This window comes from Calonectris borealis, chromosome 4 (assembly GCF_964195595.1).
Source record: "Calonectris borealis chromosome 4, bCalBor7.hap1.2, whole genome shotgun sequence".
NCBI lineage: Eukaryota > Metazoa > Chordata > Aves > Procellariiformes > Procellariidae > Calonectris > Calonectris borealis.
The window spans coordinates 583,977-601,541 of record NC_134315.1 but is presented as its reverse complement, the minus strand read 5'-3'; the positions used below and the strand labels follow the sequence as shown (position 1 = coordinate 601,541).

Here is a 17,565-nt window from a genome sequence, read left to right as displayed (position 1 = left end):
CCCCCCCGTGCCCGGCCCCCACTCGGGCCGTGCCCCCACTCGGGCCGTGCCCCCACGTGCCCCCCAGCCATGTCCCCCCCCCCGGCCGTGCCCGGCCCCACTCGGGCCGTGCCCCCCCTCCCGGCCCTGCCCCGCGGGCGGGGCCGCCCCGTCGCTCCCGCCGCGCCGCTCCCCTGTTATTTTTCGAATATAAATAGGGGCGGCGGCGGGCGCGCGCCCGGCCGGGCCCCCCCGAACCGGAGAGCGGCGCGGCACGGCGCAGCCCCGCTCCGCTCGGGGAGGGGGAGAATATATCGATCCCGAGGTTTTAATTGATTTCTAATTCGATTTCCTGCACCCGCATGGCGGCGCGGGGCGGCCCCGGCCGCCGTGGGCTGCCCGGGCTGGCGGCGGGGCGGGCGGGCATGTCGCCGGTCACCACGCTGGCGCTGGACATGGACAACCTGGTGCGGCTGGGCAGGTGAGCGGGGCCGGGGGGGTGGGCTGCCCCACGCGTGGCTTCTGCTGCCGGACACGGGGGACACGGGCTGCCCCACGCGAGGCTCGTGCCTCGGCCCCGGGCTGCCCCACGCGGGGCTCCTGCGGGCTCCGAGGACACGGGATGCTCCACGCGTGGCTCCTCCTGCCGACCCCGGGCTGCCCCACGCGTGGCTCCTGCCGACCCCGGGCTGCTCCACGCGTGGCTCCTCCTGCTAGACACGGGGGACTCGGGCTGCCCTACGCGAGCGTGGCCCCTCCCGACCCCGGGATGCCCCACGCGTGGCTCCTGCGGGTCCTGGGGACACGGGCTGCCCCACGCGCGGCTCAGGGCAGCCTTTGCCGAGCCCGTGGGTGGTACCCTGCTGTGGTGGCGGGGGGGATTAAGGCGTTTTGGGCACCCTGAGCCCCTGCAGCTGCTCCTGTCCCCCCGGGGAAGGGGCCAGGGGCACCCCGGGGTACCGGGGGTCCCGTGGGGTGACCCCTCCCGCTCTGCCTGCAGCCACTGGGACACCCCGAAGCGGCGGGTCGCGGGGCTGTCCTTCCAGAGCCAGCGGTCCAGCGGGTCCCCGGAGCCGGGGGCCTCGGACTCCTCCCGGGACTCCGTCTCCTCCGAGTCCTCAGATGCGGGTGAGTGATGGGTGCTGCTGCGGCCCCCCCTGAGCCCCCCACCCACGTCTGGGGACGTGCAGAGGGAGCTGTGGCATCGAAGGGGGTCTCCTGGCAGTGGGTGTGTGGGCAGTGGGCCCCTGCATGTGGGGAGGGGGCCCGGCCGAGCGGCTGGGGAGGCAGAGTGGGGGTTTGAGGCTGGGGGCTTTTTGGGGTGCACGTGGGAGCCAGGCCCTGCTCTGCTCCCAGCCCTGGCTCTGAGTCACTCCCGCCGGGCGCTCAGCCCGCGCCTGCTTCAAATTGGGACTTCCTCCCCTGTGCTTCCGACTGCCGCCCCTTCCCTGCGGGGGACGATGGGCAAGAGCCCCCAGCCCCGCTCCCCGGGGGCTCGGCCATGGACCACCCCAGCGGGGTCCCTGGTCGGGGTGACGTGGGACATCCTGGCCAGGATGGGTGCTCCCAGGGTCAGTGCCACCCTCCTTGCTGTGCTGGGGGGCCGGGTGGGGGCCCCCCATGAGCTCACAGCAGGTACCACTGGCCGTGGCCCCCTCCCCAGCATTGGCTGGAGCGATGGGGAAGCATAGCCGGGATGCGGGGGGCCCGGCCGCATCCTGCACAGGACCCTGCAGGAGCAGTGCCGGTGCTGTGCCGGAGCGGGCCCCGGGGCAGGGCACAGCTCAGTCCCCCATGGGGCCTGATTCCCGCCCGATGCTACCCCTGCCCCTTGTTCCCGCAGGAGTGGGGCTGGACTCCCCCACGCAGGAGGACCCTGCGGTGCTGGAGGAAGTGTGAGTACCCCGTCCCCCCCGGGGGGCCCCCCCCTCGCCCTCCCCTGCCTGCCCCCGGCTGCCTGCGGTGCCCGGTCTCAGCCTGCCCCAGCCTCGCCGGGGGGCTGTGCTTCCAGCTGTGCCCCCCCCCAAATTTACTTCTGGAAGGGGTGAGAAACCACCCTGCACCGGGGAGAGCGGGGACGCCAGTGCTGGTGCTCAGCACAGCCCCGCTGCAGGCAGGGGTCTGGCAGCGGGTGCAGGCAGGGGTCTGGCAGCGGGTGCAGGCAGGAAGCCCGCACGGTGCTGCCTTGCCGCGGCGGGGCCAAATCCTCTTCCGGGCTGCGCCGGCAGGGACGGCTGGCTGCCGGCTCGCTGCCTTGCCATGCAGCGGGGCAAGGGTGCTGAGCACCCTCCTGGGCTCCCAGCACCCCCCCGCCTCCCTGGGGAGCCTTGGGGTGCTGTTGCACGGGCCCCGCGGGGTGGGGGTGCAGGTTGGGGGGTGCAGGGTTGAGCTGAGAGCAAAGCTCTGCAGTGCTGCCCTGTGCAGGGGTGAGGGGCTCTGCCCGCTGCCTGCCCCCTCCCTGCTGGGGAGGTGCACCCGAGGCCCCCCCATGCCGCTGCCACGCCGGTGGCTTCGCCCTCCCCTGCCGCCGGCCCGGCCGTTGGCAGAGCCCGGCCCCGGCAGATGTGCCGGGTGAATGAGTAACTGGGGGCAGATGGTGGAGCCGGGGCAGCCGCGGGGCTGGGTGTGCTCGGCCGCCGGGGACGTGCCGGTCCCCGTCCTGCCGTGGTCCCCGTCCTGCCACGGCGTGCCGCCGGCACGGCCATATGGCCGCCGGCCAGCGTCCCCCGCATCCCCGCCGCGGGCGGATTTACATACAGGTGGAGAGCGGGCGCCGCCACCGCCCCGCGCGGGGCCCTGCCGCCGGCTTTGTCTGGGCGCGGAGCGAGGTCAGTGGGGCGCCCCGGACCACCCCGGCGTGGTGACCCCCCCCCAGCCCCGCACTGGGGTCCCCGGCCTGACACCAGCAGTGTCCAGATGGGGCTTTAACCCTTTGTGGGGCCGAAAGCCTCGGCTGCTCTGCCCTGGGGGGCTGCCGGCCCCTGCGAGGGGTGGGGGCACTGTAAGGGCTGGGGCTGCCCATCCCTGGGGCTCCTGGGCTGCCCAGGCTGGGGCACAGGGCTCGATCCCCCCCTAACCCCAGCTCTCCTCTCCCCACAGCTTCGAGAAAGCGATCCCGGAGTCCGGGAGAGTTCTCAAAGAGTAAGTGGAGGGGCTCTGTCCTCATGGCGAGACCCGAAAGCCGGGCTGTCCCCGTGCCCGGGCTGTCCCCACATCCAGACCCGAAAGCCAGGCTGTCCCTGTGCCTGGGCTGTCCCTGTGCCTGGGCTGTCCCTGTGCCTGGGCTGTCCCCGTGCCCTCCCCGGGGTCCGGATCAGGCCATGGGCGTTGTGTTCTGCCGGGAGCAGTTGCTGCCCCCGGTTACTTTGGGAGTAACCTGGGGAGGTCCTGCCCCCCTACAGGGACCTGGGTGACAGGGGGACCGTGCCAGCCTCTGTGGGACACCGCCAGTCCAGGGCACCCTCTCTCATCCGATCCTTTTCTTTCCCTGCTTCTTGCAGCAATAAGCTCCTGATCCGGAGGATCCACTCGCTGCCGGTAAGTCCCGAGGGCTCTGCAGGGCTGAGCGGAGGGAGGCCGGATCCTGCCGAGCCCCTGGCCGAGCTGGGAGGAGGAGGAGGATGGAGCGGGGAGGGCAGGGGCTGTGCAGCACCTCTCAACCCCCCCCGCCCCACAGCCGCGGCTCCTGGGGGCCAGCCCGGTCCTGAAGAACATCTCCCACTCCCGGGAGTTCAATGGCCACAGGGACAGCGAGCAGAGGGGCCGGAGGGAGCCTGAGGACAAGGTGAGGGGGGCAGCGAGGCCGGGGGGGGGCCGGGAAGGGGCAGGGGGGATGCTAATGCCGTGCCCCCCCGCCGCAGGAGGGGTTTGTCTTCAAGAAGCCGCAGAGGCCGGGTCAGCGCAGCCGGCTGCCCGCCGGCGATGGGGCTGCGGGGAGGGACGCCTTCGCCCAGAGACCCAGCTCCGTGCCCGACCTGCTGGTGAGAGGGGCTGGGGGGGCTCCGGGGGGGCTCCGGGGACGGGTGCTCCCGCTGCAGGGGCGGCTGAGCGGGGACCTGCTGCTCCAGCCTCCACGTTTGCCCTGGAGACCCGAGGATGTGGGAGCTGAAGGGGCTGGGGGGTGTTGGGACACCCTGTCTGCAAACAGGGCTGGCGTGGGGCTGGCCCCACTCCTGAGCCGTGGGCCGTGTCCCCCCCAGTTCGACACCCCCGAGAAGGAGAACGTCTCCGAGGGCGAGAGCCCCATCGTACTCCGCCGGTGCTCCTTGACCTCCTCCATGTCAGAGGAGGAAGATGATGGCTTCATGGAGATCCTGGATGAGGAGGAGATGAAGGTAGGGAGTGCTCCTCCAGCTGGGGGGGCTGCGGGGATGGATGGACCCTGGGCATGGGGTCCATCCCTGCCCGGGGGGGTTGAGAAGTGGCCGGTGGGACTCGGCCCCTTCACGCTCCCCTCTGCCTCTCCCCTGTGGCCCCCCCCGGCAGAGCGATGCCGACGTGCCGCAGGGGATGGAGAACCTGCTGACCGCGCCGCTGGTGAGGAAGGAGGAGGCAGAGCCGGTACGTGGGAGCCTCGGGGGGGGTGGATGGAGCCCCAGGTGCCCCCCCGGGGTCTCCAAGGGGGGGTCTGGGGGCGAGGGTCCCTGGCGAAGGGGCTGGTTGGTGAGCAGCACCAGCCCAGGGGCTTTGGGCTCATCCTGGGCGGTGTGTGGCCACCGGAGCGGGACCTTTGTCCCCTTGCCCTCACAGTGCTGGGGGGGATGCGGGGGGGGGATGCCAGACCCCTGGGACAGCAACACGGGCTCTCCCCGCACAGCGTCCCGCGAAGCGCAGCAAGTGCCGGCAGCTCTTCCGCTCGCCCTCCATGCCCAGCAGCGTCATCAGGCCCATCCTGAAGCGGATAGACCGGCCCCAGGACAGGGACACCCCCGTCAAAACCAAGCGGCGGAGGAGCGTGGCCGGTACCCCCGGCGAGGAGGCGGCGGCGGAGCCGGTGGGTGATGGGGAAGGCTTCGGGATGAGGTGTCCTTGCCGCGGTCCAGCCCGTTCCCGCTGGGACTGCCCCGTGCCCCGGCTCTGCCGGCGGCCTCGCTAGCGCCGGGGGGGTGTCTCCGGCTCGTGTCTCCGCAGAAAGCGCGGCTGCTGCGCTCCAAGTCCTTCTGCCACGAGGAGATCGAGAACCTGCTGGCCAACGACCACCGGGAGCTCATCGGGGACTTCTCCAAGGTAGGGCCACGGGGATGCTGCGGGCCTGGGGGGTGCTGCCCTGGTTCCCCCAAAGCAGAGGGGGGCTCTCGGCGGAGCCCTGCACCGGTGCAAGAGCCCAAACGCAGCCGGTGGCCCTTGCCTGGGGACAAGGGGACTCGGGGCTGTGACTTTCCAGCCTGCAAACCCCGTAGCACGTGAAGAGCCCCGATCACTGCTCCTCTAGTGCCAGCGCCGTGCCACGGCCGTGCCCCCCTCGGGGGGAGCGGGTGACAGCCCCTGCCCCGGGAGGTCTCCCCGGGACGCATCCTGACCCAGCACCCTGCCTCTCCTCCAGGCTTATCTCCTGCAGACGGTGGAGGGGAAGCACCAGGACCTGAAGTACATTTCCCCCGAAATGGTAAGGGAGCAGCAGCCTCTCCCCAAAACCCCGCCGTGGGGCTGCCTGCCTGGCCCCCCCCCCCGCCCCCCCGCCTCGGTGACGGGCTCCCCCCGCAGATGGTGGCGGTGCTGACGGGGCAGTTCAGCAGCCTCATCGAGAGCTGCGTGATCGTGGACTGCAGGTACCCCTACGAGTACGAGGGAGGCCACATCAAGGTCAGAACCGCCGCTGCGCCCCTCGGGGCTGGGGATGGGGTTGGGGGGCTCCTGTGGGGTGGGGGAGTCCCAAACCCAGCAAACCTCAGAGGGGCTGAGCCCCCGCAAAGGTGCTGAGCCCCCCCAGAGGGGCTGAGCCCCCCCCAAAGGTGCTGAGCCCTTTGGAAGGAGGAAGGGTGGTGGTGCCCCGGTAGATGGGGTGATGCTGGTGGCGGGGGGAGGCTGGGGGCAGCGTACTGAGCCCCCCCTACATGGATGAAGCGGGAGACGGGGGGGATGAAGGTGCCTCCTCTCCCTCCCCAGGGCGCCGTCAACCTGCCGATGGAGCAGGACGTGGAGGAGTTCCTGCTGAAGAAGCCCATCGTGCCCTTCGATGCCAGCAAGAGGGTGATCGTCATCTTCCACTGCGAGTTCTCCTCTGAGAGGGGGCCCAGGATGTGAGTGGGGGGGTGGGGGTGGACGCTGGGGTCTGCTGGACCCCCGGGCACGGCTGGATCCTGCGACAATCCCAGCCGCAGCCCCTTCCCATCGCCTTCCCCTGTCCCGCAGGTGCCGGTTCGTCAGGGAGAAGGACCGAGCCTGTAACGAGTACCCGCACCTCCACTACCCTGAGCTCTACGTCTTGAAGGGGGGGTACCGGGAGTTCTTCCCCCAGTACCAGGTGAGCCCCCCGCGTTTGCTCCCTGTGTGGGAGGGGGGATCCCTGGCAGGAGGGGGAGGGCTGGGAGGAAACACCCTTTCCCCTCCCCAAACCTTGCCCTGGGCGGGGAAGGAGGGGTCTGGCTCTGAGCATCCTCCATGAGGATGGTACCTCCACGGGCAGGGGACCGTGCTGGGGGGTCCTGGGGTGCTGGGTTTGTCCGTGGGTGGGTGGGGGCCGGGGGCTGTGCCGCGGGTGCTGATGGGGCTGTGGGTGCCCAGACACACTGCGAGCCCCAGGACTACCGCCCCATGCACCACGAGGACTTCAAGGAGGACCTGCGCAAGTTCCGCCTGAAGAGCCGCACCTGGGCGGGCGAGCGCAGCAAGCGGGAGCTCTACAGCCGCCTCAAGAACTTCTGATGGCTCCGGGGGGACCCCCGCAGCCCCCCACCCGCCCCCCCCGGGGCTACCATCAGGCAACATCTCCCAGCCCGAAACCTGGCCACCCCCAGCCCTCCTCTGCCGGGTGCTCTGCACAGTGTCACCGACCTCAGCAGCGGGGGGGGGGGCATGGTTGTGGTTTACCCTAAAAAGGGTAACAAGGGTTTAGGCTTCACCCTAAATGAGGCTGGGGGCTGTGGTGGGGCGGGGGGCATGGGCTGTAAGTCACTGCTGCGTTCAGCCTTCCTCTGGGGCTCGGGGTGGGGGGCAGAGCTGCGGTGGGTGCAGGCTGCCTCCCCCAGCTCTCCCCTCCCTGGCAGCAGGGATGGGGGTCGGGGGCTGTGGGGCAGCCCCCCAAGCCATTGCTCCAGCCCCTTCCCCCTGCACCCCCAGCCAGGGGGGCTGTGCCAGCCCCGGGAAAGCCCCCGGGCTGCAGCACAACCCCCTGAGCCCTGGGGGGGACATGGAGCTGGGCAGACCCTCTCCAGGGCTGGGTGCCCCCAGGGAGGGTGGGGAGCCCCCCAGGAGGGCTGGGGGAGCCCCCAGTGTGGCTTAATTGAGAGAACTGTTGCAGAAAAGCACTTAAACCTCCTTTGCAGCCGGCGGGTGCTGGGTGGCCCCGGCCCTGGCCCTTCTCTGTTTGGGGGGGAGGGGGGCTGGGCGTGGGCACCCTGTGGGTGCCCCTTGTAACTGTCACCCACTGCATCAGCCTGGGTTGGTTTGGGGGTTGTTTTTTGTTGTTGTTGTTGGGGGTTTTTTTGCCCCCCATCTTATTTAAAGTAGTTTGTTATCTTCCTCCAAGCCAGCTGTGGTTAACTTCAGAGGGCAGGAGGGGCTTCACCCTGACCCCAGAGCTGGGCACCCGTGGGGCTGCCGTGGCACCCGTGGGGCTGCCGTGGCACCCGTGGGGCTGCCGTGGTGCGGGGCTGAGCACTTGCCTGCGAACCGACGCACGGTGAGCTGGGGAGGGCAGGAAGCGTTTCCTCGGCCGGGGGCTGCCACCGTCAGGCTGTACCCGCGTCCTGTTTATTTTTAGGGTTGGGTTGGGTTTGGTTTGGTTTTGTTCCTACACTCCTGGTTAATTACTGCTTCGGGAGGGAGAACAAAGCGGCCTGTGCCTGCGCCACAGAGCAAAGGGGGCTGCGTGGGGTGGGTGCCCCTCGATTGATCCCTGCCTGCTGGTGCACCCCCTGCCCCGGGGCTGCGTGGGGGCGGCCGGGCTGGGCTGGAGGGACTTGGGGAGGGGGTTGGGGTGATGGCTTCCCTGCGGGGCTGGGGGCTTCTCCAGGGGGATGGCGGCTGGGACAGGGACAAATGCAGACCTGTTCAATGCTGTCCCTGCGCAGTGGGACCCCCCCACCCCTAGGCCCCGTCCCTGAGGCCCTGCCACCCCCCGGGGCGATCCTGTCCCCCCCCAGGCCCTGTCACCCCCTGGGGCGATGCTGTCCCCCCCAGGCCCTGCCACCCCCACCCCCCCCCAAGGTGATCCCGTCCCCGCCCGGCCCTGCCACCCCCCGGGGTGACCCTGTTCCCCCGCCATGCTGTCCCCCAGGCCCTGCCACCCCTCCCAGGCCGTACTTCCTCTTCCTCCCCCGCCCACCAGTCCCTATCCGCCAATCAGCGCGCCGCCCGGGTAGCGTTGACCAATCACGACCCGGGGATACAGCGGGTGGGCGCAAGCTTTCCGCCCTCTCCCTGCACCCACCAATCGCCGCCGCCGCTTCCCTTCCGCATCGGCCAACCGCTGACCTCCCGCGCGCGCTGCGCCAATCCGAGCAAGGCCCCGGCACACCCGCTGACCAATGGCAACCGGCGGAAGGGCGGGGAGCCCCACGTGCCGGGCGGCGGCGGGCCGGGGTCGCGGCGGCGTTGCCATGGTGCGGGCGTTCGTGCTGCTGGCGCTGGGCGGGCCGGACCCCCCCGCTCCCCCGGGCCCCGCCCCCTCGGGCCCCGCCCCCTGCCGCGTGCTGTACTCCCGCGTCTTCGGGACCCCCCCCGGGACCCCCCCCAACCCCGGGGGTCCCCCCCGGCAGCGCCTCCGCCGCAAGGAGCAGCTGCTGGCCGTGGCCAGGTACCCGGGACACCCCCCCGGGGGGGCTGGGCTCGGCGGGACCCCCGGGGCCCCCCCCTCCCTGGGACCCCCCCCTCCTGGGGGTGCTGGGCGCGGTGGGACCCCTGGGACCATGAGCACCCCCCCCCCGGGACCCCCAGGGTTGTGACACCCCCCCCATCAGTCCCAGGGTCATCGGGACCCCCGGGGCCATGATACCCCCTCCCTTCTCCCTGGGACCCCCACAGCCATGATACCCCCAGTGTAGTGGGGGGGCTCCTCGGCTTTGCAGGACCCCCAGGGGGGTGACACCCCCCTCTCCATGCGATCCCCCTTACTGGGGGGCTCTGGGCTCAGTGGGACCCCCAGAGCTGTGACAGCCGCCTTTTGGGGGGGCCAGGGCTCGGCGGGACCCCCGGGGCCGTGGGACCACGGCCCCGGGGGTCCCGCTGAGCCCGGCCCTCCCAATAGAGGGGGTCACCCTGTCCCTGGATGGGGGGGTCTTAACGCGAGGGTCCCCCCTTCTCTCCCAGGCAAGTGGCCTCCCATTGCCGGCTGCTTCAGTCATCCTTGGGGTGCCCGTCTTCCCCCCAACTCCCCCAGCTCCCCGATGAGCCGATGTCACTACAAGACGCCCCAGGGGGACTTTTCCAGCTGCCCCCCGGGGACCCCTTCCCCGAACGGGTGACGGTAGCCTGGCTATCGGTGTTGGCCCTCGCCTTCGCCTTGGTTTGTGACCCCCAAGAGAATCTATCGTTAGCCGAAATCACCCTGCGCCGCCTGGCCCCCCGCCTGCTCGCCTCCCTGCGCCTCCTCGGCCCCGGCGCCGACGTCCTGCTCCGACCCGAGGCCACCGACGTCCTCCTCGACCGTCTCCTGCCCCACGGCCAGATGCTTTTCCTCAACGAACGTTTTCTCCAGGCGATGGACCGGGAGATGGGAATCAAAGCATCCCGCTGAGCTACAGCCGGCATCCCGGCCCGGCACCCCCCGATATTTCGGGGGGAGAGACAAGGGAGGGATCCGCGATGGTCGCCAAGCCCCAGCAGGATGGACAGGAAAAGCGGCTCAGGAATAAAGAGCAACGAGCCAGCAAAGAGCAGGTTTTTATTCCGTTTATCCCCTCGGATGCCATCGCGGGAGGACTGGGGAGCGCTAATAGCCGTCCCCATAAAAATCCATCCGGAGCTGGGACGGCGCCGTGTTCCTGCACCGCTTCCTGCGCACAGGACAGCGGGCGATGGCTCCGCGGGGCCGTAAATGGACGTTAAAAAAGAGGGGGTTTCTGCAAACCTCGCACCCGCCAGCCCGAAGGATGGATGAGTGCTGGGTGCCTCCGTCCCCTCCGCGCGAGGGACCCCGGGTTGGGGTTTCCCCGGCCGGGTGCTTTGGGGCAGGCGGGGGGTCCCCGGTGGGGGAGCAGCGGCCGTGGGCAGCGCAAGTCCCCTCTGCTGTGGGACGGGACAGCCAGAGATGGGGGTCTGTCACCTCGGGACAGGAGGGACCCCGGGGGGGGACGGGGCAGCTGGAGGGGTGCAACCGGCCCTGCTGCATCGGGGTCACCGGGCTGGAGGATTAAATAACGAGGCAGCGGGGCAGGACGTGGCCGTGTGCCCGGTACGGGGGGTTTGGTTCTCCCCAGACGATGCCGCTCGGAGTGAGGGGGACGCATGTGGCGCCCTGGGAGGTGGCACGAGCCGGCACCCACCCGCCCGGCTCCGCAGGGCGCAGCAGTGAGCAGGGTGCCAGGAGAGCCGGGGATCCGGAAGCCGTCGTGCCCGGCTCTTCTGCCACCGTGCCGGGGACGGGCTGGGCACTGCACGGCCCTGCGGAGGGGCTGCCGGGGGGGCCAGACCCCAAAACGTTTCCACCCGTAACCGCACCAGTAAAGCTGAAGTGCCCGGGGAGCAGCGCTGGGCGTCGGCGGTGCCGGGCTTCGGCTGCGGTGGGTCTGTCTGCCTGTGATGCTGGGTGGGATCTGGCCAGGCTGGTGCGGGCTGCAGGCACAGAGGGGTCCCGGTGCCCCCTCCCACCGTGCTGGCAGGGTGAGGGGACGGATCCGTCCCTCCCGTGGCACTTGTGGGACCCCCACGACACGAGAGCTGTGGCACCGTGGTTGATGCCAGCAAAGGTCCCCAAGGCAGGCAGGGCAGAGGGACTGGGGGGGCTGGGGGGACCTCACCGCATGCCGGGGGCTGGGGGGGTGATGGAGCCAACCCCCCCTCAGCGGGGAGGGCGAGAGGCAGCCGGGGAGGTGCAGCGGGAGCAGTTTAATCAGAGCCGAGCGACGGGCTCTCGGTGCGGGGGGCAGCGCCGGGATGGCGCCGGGGTCCGGAGCAGCGGCGGCGTGGCACGGGTGCTGGGCTGGGAGCTGCCCTGCTTCAGGGAGGAGCGGAGGTCCCTGGGGGGCTCACCCAGCACGCGCGCATGGGGCGAGCGGGCTGGCAGCGGGGCTGGCAGCGGAGCCGGCAGCGGAGCCGGCAGCGGGGCGTCAGGGCCTGCTCAGGTCCCTCTTGCAGATCCAGGGGAAGGTGAAGTTGCAGTTGTGGTCGTTCCAGAGGCCGTTGCCCACGGGGTGGATCTGGGCGCAGCCCTCCTGGCCCCACTGCCCGTGGTCCTGGCTGTCCGGCTGCCCCGGCGCCCAGAAACTGCCGGGGCAGAGCAGGGGTCAGCGGGGCCAGGGGGAGCTGGGGGTGCCGGGGTGCCGGTCTCCCCCCCCAAGCCCCGCTCACCTCTGGGCCTGGGAGTAGGCAGCCCCGTCCACCCAGCGCCAGGAGCCCCCGGAGCCCGTGGCCACCAGCCCGATCCAGTAGGATCCTCCTCTCGCCTCCCGCGCCAGGTAGTCCTGCGGGACAGGGGGGTGTGGGCAGGGGGCACGGGCAGGAGGGGGCACAGATAGGAGAGACCGCGGGCAGGAGGGTGCGCAGGCAGGAGGGTGCATGGGCAGGAGGGTGCGCGGGCAGGAGGGTGCGCGGGCAGGAGGGTGCACGAGACAAGGGTGTGCGGGCAGGAGGGTGCGCAGGCAGGAGGGTGCACGAGACAAGGGTGTGCGGGCAGGAGGGTGCACAGGCAGGAGGGTGCAGGGGCAGGAGGGTGCGCGGGCAGGAGGGTGCACGAGACAAGGGTGCGCGGGCAGGAGGGTGCGTGGGCAGGAGGGTGCACGAGACAAGGGTGCGCGGGCAGGAGGGTGCGCGGGCAGGAGGGTGCACAGGCAGGAGGGTGCAGGGGCAGGAGGGTGCAGGGGCAGGACGATGCACGGGCAGGAGGGTGCGCCGGACAAGGGTGCGTGGGCAGGAGGGTGCGTGGGCAGGAGGGCGCGCGGGAGCAGGCAACAGCAGGGCAGGGCAGGCAGGAGAGGGCGGCGATGGGCGCTGCAGCCCCGCGCACCCACCTGCTCCTCGGCGCTGGTGATGGAGGCGAGGTGGGAGTGCGTGAAGCGGCAGGCGGCCTCCGCCTCGCCCCAGGGCTTCTTCTCCCCCGAGAAGTAGTAGATCTTCCCCCGGTGGTGCAGCCAGCCCAGGGACAGCCCCTGCAGCCACCGCCCTGGGGAGCAGGCAGCCGTGGGGCCGGGGTGCCAGCTGCCGGGGGGCCGGGGCAGCCCAGGGATGGGTGTCCCCCCACCAGAGACGGCTGTCACCCCCCCCAGGGACGTTACCAAGCTGCTCCTTCCGCCGCTGCGCCGCTGCCGGGCTCTCACTGGGGCTCTGGGGACCTGCCATGGGGTCAGGGAGAGGAGCTGGCAATGGCTGCCCACTGCCCAGGGGCTGAGGGCAGGGGCTGAGGGCATGGACTGGGGACAGGGGCTGGGGACAGGGGCTGGGGACAGGGGCTGCGGGCATGGGCTGCGGGCATGGGCTGGGGACAGGGGCTGGGGACAGGGGCTGCGGGCATGGGCTGCGGGCATGGGCTGGGGACAGGGGCTGGGGACAGGGGCTGCGGGCATGGGCTGGGGACAGGGGCTGGGGACAGGGGCTGGGGACAGGGGCTGCGGGCATGGGCTGGGGACAGGGGCTGGGGACAGGGGCTGGAGGACAGGGGCTGGAGGACAGGGGCTGGGGACAGGGGCGGGGGACAGGGGCGGGGGACAGGGGCTGGAGGACAGGGGCTGCGGGCAGGGGCTGGAGGACAGGGGCTGCGGGCAGGGACTGAGGGCAGGGGCTGCGGGCAGGGGCTGGAGGACAGGGGCTGGGGACAGGGGCTGGGGACAGGGGCTGGAGGACAGGGGCTGGGGACAGGGGCTGCGGGCAGGGGCTAAGGGCAGGGGCTGGGGACAGGGGCTGCGGGCAGGGGCTGGGGACAGGGGCTGGGGACAGGGGCTGGGGACAGGGGCTGCGGGCAGGGGCTGAGGGCAGGGGCTGGGGCCAGGAGCTGGGGACAGGGGCTGCAGGCAGGGGCTGGGGACAGGGGCTGGGGACAGGGGCTGCGGGTAGGGGCTGAGGGCAGGGGCTGGAGGGCAGGGGCTGGGGACAGGGGCTGGGGACAGGGGCTGCGGGCAGGGACTGAGGGCAGGGGCTGCGGGCAGGGGCTGCGGGCAGGGGCTGGAGGACAGGGGCTGGGGACAGGGGCTGGGGACAGGGGCTGGGGGCATGGGCTGGGGACAGGGGCGGGGGACAGGGGCGGGGGACAGGGGCTGCGGGCAGGGGCTGGAGGACAGGGGCTGCGGGCAGGGACTGAGGGCAGGGGCTGCGGGCAGGGGCTGGAGGACAGGGGCTGGGGACAGGGGCTGGGGACAGGGGCTGGGGACAGGGGCTGCAGGCAGGGGCTAAGGGCAGGGGCTGGGGACAGGGGCTGCGGGCAGGGGCTGGGGACAGGGGCTGGGGACAGGGGCTGAGGGCAGGGGCTGGGGCCAGGAGCTGGGGACAGGGGCTGCAGGCAGGGGCTGGGGACAGGGGCTGAGGGCAGGGGCTGGGGACAGGGGCTGCGGGTAGGGGCTGAGGGCAGGGGCTGGAGGACAGGGGCTGGGGACAGGGGCGGGGGACAGGGGCTGGGGACAGGGGCTGCGGGCAGGGACTGAGGGCAGGGGCTGTGGGCAGGGGCTGGGGACAGGGGCTGGGGACAGGGGCTGGGGGCATGGGCTGGGGACAGGGGCTGGAGGACAGGGGCTGGGGACAGGGGCTGGAGGACAGGGGCGGGGGACAGGGGCTGGAGGACAGGGGCTGGGGACAGGGGCTGGGGACAGGGGCTGGAGGACAGGGGCTGGAGGACAGGGGCTGGGGACAGGGGCTGCGGGCAGGGGCTAAGGGCAGGGGCTGGGGACAGGGGCTGCGGGCAGGGGCTGGGGACAGGGGCTGGGGACAGGGGCTGGGGACAGGGGCTGCGGGCAGGGGCTGAGGGCAGGGGCTGGGGCCAGGAGCTGGGGACAGGGGCTGCAGGCAGGGGCTGGGGACAGGGGCTGAGGGCAGGGGCTGGGGACAGGGGCTGGGGACAGGGGCTGCGGGTAGGGGCTGAGGGCAGGGGCTGGAGGGCAGGGGCTGGGGACAGGGGCTGGGGACAGGGGCTGCGGGCAGGGACTGAGGGCAGGGGCTGCGGGCAGGGACTGAGGGCAGGGGCTGCGGGCAGGGGCTGGAGGACAGGGGCTGGGGACAGGGGCTGGGGACAGGGGCTGGGGACAGGGGCTGGGGGCATGGGCTGGGGACAGGGGCGGGGGACAGGGGCGGGGGACAGGGGCTGCGGGCAGGGGCTGGAGGACAGGGGCTGCGGGCAGGGACTGAGGGCAGGGGCTGCGGGCAGGGGCTGGAGGACAGGGGCTGGGGACAGGGGCTGGGGACAGGGACTGAGGGCAGGGGCTGGGGACAGGGGCTGCAGGCAGGGGCTAAGGGCAGGGGCTGGGGACAGGGGCTGCGGGCAGGGGCTGGGGACAGGGGCTGGGGACAGGGGCTGAGGGCAGGGGCTGGGGCCAGGAGCTGGGGACAGGGGCTGCAGGCAGGGGCTGGGGACAGGGGCTGAGGGCAGGGGCTGGGGACAGGGGCTGCGGGTAGGGGCTGAGGGCAGGGGCTGGAGGACAGGGGCTGGGGACAGGGGCGGGGGACAGGGGCTGGGGACAGGGGCTGCGGGCAGGGACTGAGGGCAGGGGCTGTGGGCAGGGGCTGGGGACAGGGGCTGGGGACAGGGGCTGGGGGCATGGGCTGGGGACAGGGGCTGGAGGACAGGGGCTGGGGACAGGGGCTGGAGGACAGGGGCGGGGGACAGGGGCTGGAGGACAGGGGCTGGGGACAGGGGCTAGGGACAGGGGCTGGAGGACAGGGGCTGGGGACAGGGGCTGGGGACAGGGGCGGGGGACAGGGGCTGGGGACAGGGGCTGCGGGCAGGGGCTGCGGGCAGGGGCTGCGGGCAGGGGCTGGGGAGAGGGGCTGGGGACAGGGGCTGGGGGCAGGGGCTGGGGACAGGGGCTGGAGGACAGGGGCTGGGGGCATGGGCTGGGGACAGGGGCTGGAGGACAGGGGCTGGGGACAGGGGCTGGGGACAGGGGCTGGAGGACAGGGGCTGGGGACAGGGGTACCGGGGCAGCCCCAGGGTCCCACTCACCATCGGGGTCAGGCAGCAGAGGGGCCCCGGCTGCCGCCAGGTCTGCCCGTGCTGCCCGCAGTTCTGCCTGGTCCCGCGTGTCTGGGCAGGGCAGGGCAGGGCAGCAGGTCAGCGCGGTGCCGGGGCTGCCCGCGGGCTCCTGCCCGCTCCCAGCCCCTGCCCGCTCCCGGCCCCTGCCCGCTCCCGGCCCCTGCCCGCTCCCGGCCCTGCCTGGGCATCACCGGGGCCCCCCGCGGCACTTACGCAGGGTGATGAGGGCTGCCAGGGCGGCCCCCAGCACCAGGACCATGACCACCCCCATGCCCACGGCGGTGCCCAGCGCCCAGCGGGATGCGGCGGGGGGGGACTCGGGTGCCAGCGCTGCGGGAGAGAAGTCGGAGGTGGGCTGAGGAGCCGGGGCCGAGCCACCCCGGGGGACCCCGGCGCTGCGGGAGGAGCCGGCTGGGGAAGGAAGGGGCTCAGCCAGGTGCCGGTTCCTGCCCGCAGCACCCTGTCCGGGCAGGGCTCACCTCGCGTGGGGCTGCGGGGGTAGCGGATCTGCAGGGTCTCGTACAGGTCCGGCCCCAGCGCGGCCATCCCGGCAGCCGGCCTGGCACGGGAGCTGGTTCCTGCCGGAGCCTCGGTGCGCGCCGGGGAGGGCAGCCGAAAGTGCCAGGAAGGGGAACCCAGCAGCGGGGCGCCCGCAGCAGCCTGTGGGTGCCGGTTCCTGCCGTCAGCCAGGGCATCACACGTATCTCCCCGCCCCGAGTGGCATCACCTGGGGACAACCCCGCCCCGTGCAGGGCACACGGCCGCGTCCCAGGACCGGGGGCTCCCTGACCCCCACCCCACGGCCAGCTCCTGCCCCAGCCCCTGACCCTGACCCTGACCCCGACCCCGTGGTTTTGTCCCAAAACGCGTCTCAATCGCAATTTGTGTTTCCCACAGAAACGTTGGGGGAACCTCTGAATGCCAGGAGGGAACCGGCTCCCCCGTCCCGCTGAGCGGCGGCGGGGGGGATGCACCCAGCCCGGCGTGCCCGGCGCTGCGGGGCCGCCAGCCCTCGTCCTCCTCATCTGCCAGGAGGGCAGGCAGCCTTCAACAGGGCTGGCAGTGCGCTGGTGGCCACGGGGAGGGGGTGCTTGTTGTCGTCGTCATTATTGTTATTATTATTATTATTATTATTATTATTATTATTATTATTACTACTACTACTACTACTACTACTGTTACATTGGCAACATGCGCGGGCAGTGCTCTGCCCGGCCGGGAAGCCACGCGGAGGGCATGGGGACGGATACCCAGGGCAGGCATTATCCCGGTAGGATCCGTGCCAGGTCGGGAGTGGGGAGCTGCCATCCAGCACCTTGAGAAGCCGCATGTGCCCGGACCGTGCTGGGGGCTGCGACGGGCACCTCCCGGCAGCACCGCGCGGGCTGGAGCTCCCCGCCGGCGGTGAACCCCAAAGGGGGGGTCTGTGCCCGGGGAGGGGCTCACCCCCACTGCCAGGGCTGCTCGGGGCCCCCTGCCCCTCCCAGCACCCACCCCGGGCGCTGTGGCGGGACAGCTGGCACCACCACCCATGGCACAGGCCTGGCCGGTGCCAGCACCGCACCCTCCCCAGGCCCCCAGCTGCCCGTGCTCTGCTCCGGAAACACCAGGATGTGGTGTATCAGGACTTCTGGATTTGGGGTTTTTCCCCCATTTCGGCCCAAACCACCACCCTGTTTGACACAGACGCTGGAAATAGCTTCAAACATGCAGAAACAGCTTTTTTCCGGCAAATGGAGGAATTGCCAAAAAGCCCAGGGGTGCGTTTCCGCCCAGCCCCCCCGTGCCCCTCGGGCACACGTCTGGCCCGGGGCTGCGCCGGTGGCCCTGTGGTGGGCAGACCTTCATCCTCCTCCTCCTCCCCTGCTCTCCCCCTTCCCCGCTCCCCCTCCCCAGGGCACGGACCCCCCCAGCTTGGCTGCCACCGGCTGCGGTGACAGTGCCATCCCCATCCCTGGCACCCCCCGAGCTCCAGCTGAGTTGCCGGCCGGCTCGGAGCCGGCTGCCGGCACCAAATCGGAGGCAGCCCCGGGCGCACCGGAGCCACCGCCGAGCGTCCCTGCAGCCACCCGCACGCAGCACTTCTCCAAGTTCTC

General features: G+C 72.0%; 3 protein-coding genes across 5 annotated transcripts; 2 read left to right on the top strand and 1 right to left on the bottom strand.

The window, feature by feature from the left end:
- Positions 1-215: 215 nt before the first annotated feature.
- On the top strand, positions 216-7,665 carry CDC25B (cell division cycle 25B). 2 transcript variants are annotated; one of them, XM_075148308.1, is made up of 16 exons: positions 217-460; positions 980-1,107; positions 1,823-1,874; positions 3,079-3,120; positions 3,480-3,516; positions 3,656-3,763; positions 3,840-3,959; positions 4,179-4,313; positions 4,465-4,539; positions 4,796-4,972; positions 5,110-5,205; positions 5,522-5,584; positions 5,683-5,781; positions 6,085-6,218; positions 6,331-6,442; positions 6,703-7,665. In XM_075148308.1, exons 1-16 carry the CDS (start codon positions 342-344, stop codon positions 6,841-6,843), a joined length of 1,638 nt encoding a protein of 545 aa, XP_075004409.1. In that variant the 5' UTR covers positions 217-341; the 3' UTR covers positions 6,844-7,665. The 2 variants fall into 2 exon arrangements, with proteins under 2 accessions (XP_075004410.1, XP_075004409.1); XM_075148309.1 differs by lacking the exon at positions 5,683-5,781 and having other exon boundaries at positions 216-460.
- Positions 7,666-8,585: 920 nt separating this feature from the next.
- AP5S1 (adaptor related protein complex 5 subunit sigma 1) lies at positions 8,586-9,874 on the top strand. Its single transcript, XM_075148312.1, has 2 exons — positions 8,586-8,935; positions 9,448-9,874. Exons 1-2 carry the CDS (start codon positions 8,667-8,669, stop codon positions 9,872-9,874), a joined length of 696 nt encoding a protein of 231 aa, XP_075004413.1. The 5' UTR covers positions 8,586-8,666.
- Positions 9,875-9,897: 23 nt separating this feature from the next.
- LOC142081591 (C-type lectin domain family 4 member F-like) lies at positions 9,898-16,129 on the bottom strand. Of its 2 annotated transcripts, XM_075148310.1 has the most exons (7): positions 15,949-16,128; positions 15,683-15,799; positions 15,440-15,520; positions 12,570-12,626; positions 12,306-12,457; positions 11,647-11,759; positions 9,900-11,562 (listed from the first exon to the last, which is right to left on the bottom strand). In XM_075148310.1, exons 1-7 carry the CDS (start codon positions 16,013-16,015, stop codon positions 11,406-11,408), a joined length of 744 nt encoding a protein of 247 aa, XP_075004411.1. In that variant the 5' UTR covers positions 16,016-16,128; the 3' UTR covers positions 9,900-11,405. The 2 variants fall into 2 exon arrangements, with proteins under 2 accessions (XP_075004412.1, XP_075004411.1); XM_075148311.1 differs by lacking the exon at positions 15,440-15,520 and having other exon boundaries at positions 9,898-11,562; positions 15,949-16,129.
- Between the last annotated feature and the right edge of the window lie 1,436 nt (positions 16,130-17,565).

Excerpts from the sequence above, each read along its gene's own strand:
- CDC25B (XM_075148308.1), top strand. The coding sequence starts at position 342 with ATGGCGGCGCGGGGCGGCCCCGGCCGCCGTGGGCTGCCCGGGCTGGCG. Across the intron at positions 3,121-3,479 it reads TCCGGGAGAGTTCTCAAAGA|CAATAAGCTCCTGATCCGGA; the intron begins GTAAGTGGAGGG and ends TGCTTCTTGCAG. Across the intron at positions 6,219-6,330 it reads TCTGAGAGGGGGCCCAGGAT|GTGCCGGTTCGTCAGGGAGA; the intron begins GTGAGTGGGGGG and ends CCTGTCCCGCAG.
- AP5S1 (XM_075148312.1), top strand. The coding sequence starts at position 8,667 with ATGGCAACCGGCGGAAGGGCGGGGAGCCCCACGTGCCGGGCGGCGGCG. Across the intron at positions 8,936-9,447 it reads CAGCTGCTGGCCGTGGCCAG|GCAAGTGGCCTCCCATTGCC; the intron begins GTACCCGGGACA and ends CTTCTCTCCCAG.
- LOC142081591 (XM_075148310.1), bottom strand. The coding sequence starts at position 16,015 with ATGGCCGCGCTGGGGCCGGACCTGTACGAGACCCTGCAGATCCGCTAC. Across the intron at positions 15,521-15,682 it reads GGCAGCCCTCATCACCCTGC|ACACGCGGGACCAGGCAGAA; the intron begins GTAAGTGCCGCG and ends TGCCCTGCCCAG. Across the intron at positions 12,458-12,569 it reads GCGGCGGAAGGAGCAGCTTG|GGCGGTGGCTGCAGGGGCTG; the intron begins GTAACGTCCCTG and ends CCTGCTCCCCAG.